This window comes from Chiloscyllium plagiosum, chromosome 27, assembly GCF_004010195.1.
Source record: "Chiloscyllium plagiosum isolate BGI_BamShark_2017 chromosome 27, ASM401019v2, whole genome shotgun sequence".
Taxonomy (NCBI): domain Eukaryota; kingdom Metazoa; phylum Chordata; class Chondrichthyes; order Orectolobiformes; family Hemiscylliidae; genus Chiloscyllium; species Chiloscyllium plagiosum.
This window is the reverse complement of record NC_057736.1, coordinates 42,634,960-42,642,061: the sequence shown is the minus strand read 5'-3', so window position 1 is coordinate 42,642,061 and position 7,102 is coordinate 42,634,960. Positions and strand designations below refer to the sequence as shown.

General features: G+C 43.0%; 1 protein-coding gene across 2 annotated transcripts in view; it reads left to right on the top strand.

The window, feature by feature from the left end:
- The first annotated feature begins 124 nt into the window (after window positions 1-124).
- Window positions 125-7,102, top strand: part of LOC122563748 (mitogen-activated protein kinase kinase kinase 5-like) — a 167,369-nt gene continuing 160,391 nt past the window's right edge. For both annotated transcript variants that reach the window (XM_043717937.1, XM_043717935.1), the window contains exon 1: window positions 125-604. In XM_043717937.1, the coding sequence (XP_043573872.1) occupies window positions 241-604 (364 nt within the window). In that variant the 5' untranslated portion in view covers window positions 125-240. The remainder of the gene's footprint in view (window positions 605-7,102) is intronic.

Genomic DNA, 7,102 nt, shown 5'->3' with positions numbered 1-7,102 from the left:
GGGTGGGTATTTTGGGTGTGTCAGTGTCTGGGGTGTGTTTGCTGAAGGATGGGGCTGTGCCTTTCCGGGGTGAGGGTTGCCTGTGGGCTGTCCCGGGGGTGGGGAGTGACTCAGGGAGGGGGGTAGTTGCCTTTCCCTGTCCCAGGAGGCGGGAGGCGGGCGGTCTCAGTGCCGCTCCCGGGACGGTGCAGAGACACAGAGACACGGGCTCAGGGTTGTTGCGGAGCCCCGGGGGCGACTATGAGCGGCTCCGAGCGGCAGGCGGGCGGACAGGGAGGCTCCAGCCGCCGGGGTAGCAGCACCAGCAGCGGGGCAGCTGCGGACGGTCCCGGGGATGAAGCCCGCTCTGTGTCCGCCGGCAGCTACTGGCAGGACCCCCTGGCGATCGACATGAGCCGCAGTGCAGTGCCTGCTCCCCGGGTCCGCAGGGCACTCCGAGCTGTCTATGTGATCAATGAGACAGTGAGCCCGCAGTGCCAGGACAACCTGTCCCTCAGGTGTCTGCAGGAAGCTTGTGAAGATGCCCACGCTGTAGTGGAGACCGTATCCTTTGGCAGGCTGGTGCTGGGCGAGACTGGCACCTTGGACTGTTTCTACAATGCAGGTGAGTGCCTCCCACCCCTCACTCCACACAGAGAAGAGAGACTCTCCCACAACAGTGTTCGCAAAGTTTTGTTTTGTTTGATATCATTTACTCTGAGGGTGGGGGGGAAACTGGATCCCAAAGTGAAACTCTCACTTTTCAAGTAAAACAGTCAGTGTTATATATATGGAAGGCAGCAAAGGCTCCAGGACAGGGAGGTTAACAAAGTTGACAAACTGGGGCCCCAAGTTTTGAAAAACTGAGCCCAAGAAGTAGGTTTGCAGACACAGGCTCAAGGAGAAGGGAGGTGAAGAGGTTTAGGATGGCTGCACCAGGGCTTAGAATCTCCAATGTGGTTTAACGTTTGCAGGAATGCAAGTTTCTTGCAGACTTCCTGGGCCTGAGAGATTATGGAGATAGGGAAGGATGTGTAAACAAGGAGAATTTCTTTAAAAGTCAGGTGTAGCTCATGTGTCACCACCTTCATGGTGGGCTGAGGGGCCTGTTTCTGTGCTTGGCAGGTACAGGATCAGTGTAGGTCAGGAAGCTCAGCAGAGACAGTGTTAAGTGTCGGAGATGAGCGGTAGAGTTTTGAACGATCTCAAGCTAGATAGAGATTAACGAGGGAGGTCTGTTGGAAATGTTTTGGAATGGACACATTGAGAGATAACAAAGACACAGATGGTGGTTTCAGTCGTAGATATGCTGAGACAAAGGTAGAGTTGAACAATGTTACAGAAGTGAAAATAGACTTAGTGATGATGTGGATAAGTGATTGGAAACTGATCTTGGGTTTCAACATGGTACCAACGTTGCAAATTACCTTAGCATTAGATCTTTGTCAGTTACAGAAATGGGATTAGTATTTGGGGAACGTTAGTAACTGGGGATGGAGTTTGACTCCAGTTCCTGCCACAATCAGTCTTCCTGATAGTTTTAATTTGGGAAAATTTCTTCTCATCCAGTAATGAATGTTAGGCATTGAGCCTGATAATTGGGACATTATGGAAAAATTGAGCAATCTTTGGAAGGCCCAACATAATTTACAGTCACTTAGCAATAACTGGCTAGAATCCAGAGAGGACCAAATATATCACTGTCCATTAGAGAGACAGATGATAATTTACAGCATGTGGGTCACTACCCGGCAAATGTTAGGAGAGTTGAGTGAGGTTTCAACTTTGGAACTTCCAAAGTGGTTTGTAGTCAATGATGTACTTTAATACATGGACATCACTGTATGTATTTCATCAGTTCGGGTTTGGGGATAAATATTCACAAGTGAGAACTCTTGTGTCCTTCTTCAAAGTATTGCAGTGGGAACTTGCAGGTCAGAGGTCAGACAGAGGCTGTGTTTAACATCCCAATTGAAGGAAAGTGCTGCACTCCCATAGCACCACATTGAAATGTCACACTTGGATAAATGTTCAAATTCCTGGAGTGAGACTTTGAAATAACTTTCCAGTTTTGCTTCTTTATTTATTCATGCCGCCTTCAGTCCATCATCCCCATCTCCTGCTCAGACAGAAAAAGCAAGTATGTTGCAGCATTTTCTGTGCACAGCAAAAGCATTCCATTTGCTTTGGCGATATTCAGAGTACCATATAAACCTTAGTTTAGAATGATAGAAACGTAAAATCTTGCAATTTGGACCTTTGCCCCTTTAATACTACAGTTTGAATACCTTCCAAAGGTTGTTCATGAGTGTACTCATTGCTGAAACAGCTGAAATAGGGATGTGCCTTACCAGTTGGAGGCTGCAGTTCAGAAGCACCAAGTGTTTTAAAATTATCTTCTTGTTGTAGCAGAAGATGTTTGCTTTTGTTTTGTCGTCCAATTGTCATTTTAGATGTTGTGATTACCCCCCACCGTGTTTTGTGTTTGTGAGGAGTTTGTCAACCTGTCTCCAAACTTACTGGCTTTTTTTTGACAAATTGTTGATTTTTATATGTTAATCACTGCAAGAAATGCACTGAAGTGTGGTATTCGCATTACATGTGGTGGAAAGGAACTCGACCTATCGCTGTTGTTTCTCTAATATTACAAAAGGCATAGCTCCTGACACGCAATTGTTTTAATGAGGTCCATCTGTACCATGAATTATGCTGATTGTCAGGGAAGCTGTTTGCCTTTAAGGTCACAGGTTCTTATTGTTTTTCAGTAAACACTGGGAGGAATTAGTTTAAATGCTGTTTCGTGACTAGGTCACAATCAACATTTTTTAAAGCATGTTTACTGAAACATTACAGACATGTTTACTACTGATTCCTGAAACCCTTTAAACGTGTGCTACTAATGCAATGGTGCCACCTCTGAATGCATTGGGAGCAGGGCATCAGGCATAGAATGCTGGAATTATTACAGTTGCCTCCAGTAGTTATGCATACAAAACTTTAGACAGATCAAGTATGTCAGTGTATTCTTTGCATGCTTGAGGCCGAATCCCTTATATAGTGTACAGTGTTTACACCTCTTCCACAGTCTAATGTTTCTGCAGTGTTCACATTGAGTCATAGAGATGTGCAGCATGGAAACAGGCCCCTTGGTCCAACTCATCGATGCTGACCAAATATCCTAAATTAACTTGGAGGAAGTGAGGACTGCAGATGCCTGATGCTTATGCTTGAAACGTTGATTCTCCTGCTCCTTGGATGCTGCCTGACCGGCTGTGCTTTTTCACAGACATTCTAAATTAATCTAGTTCCATTTGCCAACATTTGGCCCATATCCCTCTAAACCTTTCCTATTCATATACTCACTCAGATGCCTTTTAAATGTACTAGCCTCCACCACTTCCTCTGAAGCTTACACACATCACCCTCTGTGAAAAAGTTGCCCCAAGCTCCCTTTTAATCTTTCCCCTTTCACCTTAAATCTATGCCCTTTAGTTTTGGACTCCCCTGCCCTGGACAAAAGACCTTGACTATTCACCCTATCCATGCCCCTCATGATAGTATAAAATTCTTTAAAGTCACCCTTCAGCCTCCGATACTCCAGGGAAAATAGCCCCAGCCTATTCAGCCTCTCCATATAGGTCAAACCCTCCAATCTCGACAACATCCTTGTAAATCTTTTCTGAACCCTTTCAAGTTTCACAACGTCCTTCCTATAGAAAAGTGATCAGAATTAAACGCAGTATTCCAATTAGATTAGATTAGATTACTAACCACTGTGCCACCGTGCCACCCACTGAATTGTGGGCTAACCAATGTCCTGTACAGCTGCAGCATGACTTCCCAACTCCTATACTCAATGCACTGACCAGTGATGGGAAGCATGTTAAATGCATCTTGTGGAAAAGAGTCAAAAACATTATATGAATAAATCTCCACATGTAGCATGGTGGAGTTTTACTGTCCATTGAGGTTGAGATTTTTTAAGGCGTGTCAAAAAATGTATAGAATGTATATAATTTATTTGGCATATATCCTTGTTTATGAGATATCTAAGCAAAAGCCGTAAATTATCAAAAAATTTCATTCAACGTATTTTGAATCATTGTTATTTACTAAACTTGAACAATGTTACTGTTGCTGTTTATTCAGCTGCTGTTTTGATTTCTCAGAAACAAATATGATAATTCTCTTCTAGTTCTAGTTCCTTGGGATGTAAATGTCAACCCTTCAAAATATAAGGTTTCGCTCCTCATGCAAAATTCCACTGTTGCACAACAATTGTCTGGTGCCTAAATATAATAAACAACATGTAATGCCCCAGAGAAAGTTGTTTCAGATAAGAAGCCAAACTGCATGCCTTACATTGTATTAATGATTTACACATGAAAACAAATTAAATCCCTACTTGAGCCATTGGAATAATGATTTGCCTAACTCGCTTCTCCAGAAGGGAAACCCTTTAATCTCGAACTCTCCTTTGGCTTATTCTCAGTGACCTTTCTTTATGATGGCTCAGGTTAGGAAGTTTTCCTTGAAATTGTTAGCCTTTTTGTATTGTACAAATAAAGAATTATTTGCTTCCTCTTACAAGCTGAAAGGTTTAGATAAACAAGCTTTTTTTAAAAACGTATTTTTCTAATCATCTGTTCAGAGATGTTATGACACACCTCTGCAGCAGGTCGGATTTGAACCCGGCCTCCTAGCTCAAAGGTAGGGACATTGGCACTGCGCCAGAAGAATCCCGGTAAACTTATATTTAAGCAAAGTTAAAAATCACACAACACCAGGTTATAGTCCAACAGGTTTAATTGGAAGCATGTGCTTTCGGTGCGACGCTCCTTCATCAGGTGATTGTGTCAGGTGACAATCACCTGATGAAGGAGCATCGCTCCGAAAGCTAGTGTGCTTCCAATTAAACCTGTTGGACTATAACCTGGTGTTGTGTGATTTTTAACTTTGTACACCCCAGTCCAACACCGGCATCTCCGAATCATATTTTTAAGCAAGCAGTTTGCAACCAGAATTTAATATTGGCCGTGACACTTTGAAAAGTCAATGTATTGAAATCATTTCACATCCAGAGGTTAAATCATTAGCAGGAATTGTGTGTCAGGTTTATTTGTTGTTTTGGCTGGCTGTCTATTGATGTATTAATGAACTGATTTGGTGGAGTCAATGCTAATGTGATGATACGTTCATGTCCAGAGTTGAAGTTAATTTATTTAATTTAGTGTGCCGTTATTGATCGGCTAGTCCTTTGATCCGTTCATTTGTTGCTATTTCCACTGCTCCATTTGATTTGATGTGTTTACCGGTTGACAAAATAATGACTGTAATTAAACGCTGCCATTTGATTACAGCATGCTATATCTTGTGGTCCCAGACGTTTGAAATGAGCACACTTTCAGACATATGTATTATAGTTACTCGAACACGTTAATATCCTTTGACTGAAGGCTATGGAATGGTATGCTACCGTTTTGGTAAACTATAGTGTCCCAGTGAATGAATTCCGAATGCACATACAATATTCTGCCCCCGCCCCACTTCCGTACCCGCGGGGGATATGTTCCAAGATCTATCATGGAAGACCAAAACCGTGGATAGGAGCCAACCCATTCATTTAAATGGTAAATCTACCTCCCCAACAACCCCCAGTCCCTGGTTCCAGAAGGTTCCCTATAATATGTTCGGGCTGTGGTAAACCGCGGCTAACTGAAACCATGGAAACCGATTCCGGGATACAGAGGTCACCCTGTATATACATACACATGATGATATATTTCTTAAATCACATTGGAATAATGTAGCTGAATACTGTATTCTTTAAAATTGATTTGTGTGGTGATTGTTGCTCCAATGATTAATTCCAGAATCATGGAATCGATTTACAAGAATGATTCCTGGGATGGGAAACTTCAGGTATGAGGTAGATGGAAGACGCTGGGACTTGGAAGAAGCGGAGAGAAGATTTGATAGGGGTTTTCAAAATCTGGAGCAGGCCCGATTGAATAGACAGGGAAAACTGCTCCTGCTCATAAAGGAAAAAGCACAAGAGGGTGCAGATTTAAAGTGATGTGCCATCAATGCAGACTGATATGAGAAAAAGACCTTCTTCCCACAGCAAGTATTTAGGTTCTGGAATGCCCAACCTGGAAATGTGGCGGGGGCAGGTTCAATTGAGGCATTCAAGAGATGCATTGGATGATTATTTGGATAGAAATGATGGTAAGGGATATGGGGAAAGGGGAGGAGATTGAGACTAGGGAATGGAACTGGTTTAGGCAGAATAGACTGAATGGTTTCCTCTATACCATAACAATTTTGTGAATCTGTGAATTCCCTGGTATCAACTCAGCTGAGCGGCAATATTGATCAGTCATTAGCTGTTGATACAGAATGAAGCAGAGTTTCGCTTTCTAGCACTCGTATGGGCCTTGCAAAAGGCATTTATTTAATTGCAGGTTCTGGTTGAGGTGGAAGTAGTCGTTCAGTCAGGCGGGAGCATGCCCCTTGGTTTACCCAGTTTCCTTTACTTGACTGTCCAAATGGAGTCTGTGTAAGCAAAGCTTGGGGACAAACCTACCACCATTTCTAGGATGGCATTGGCTGGTGCTGGTATTAACCCAGCCATGTGTGAGAAGCTCATTGTCCAGGGAGCATATCAAACAAATCTCTATGGGCTTGTTTGTAGGCTGCTCATTCAGAGACAATGCATTTATTTACAAATGCCTCCATGGCTGTATCCCTCATTATACCTTTATAATTCCCTCCAAGCCTACAGTCCTCCATGAGTGAGAGTATGAGTGCTCCTTCAGTCTTAGGGTCCAGAGCCTCCCTGACTTTATTTCGCATGCCATTTACTCTCTTTGCAAACCACTTTAAACCTGAACCCCCTATTTCTCAGTCTTTTCACATCTAGAAACAGTTTCTCCCCATCTACTCAGTTCAAGCCACTCAGAATTTTGAAAACTATCAAATCTCCAGACTTCTTCTTTCCAAGGAAAACATCTCAACTTCCCCAACAATTGATGCTTCATATCTCAACATCACTTTCTTGTAAACCCCTTCTGCAATCTGTCCAATGTGTTCATATTCTTTCTAACATGTGGCTCCAGAACTG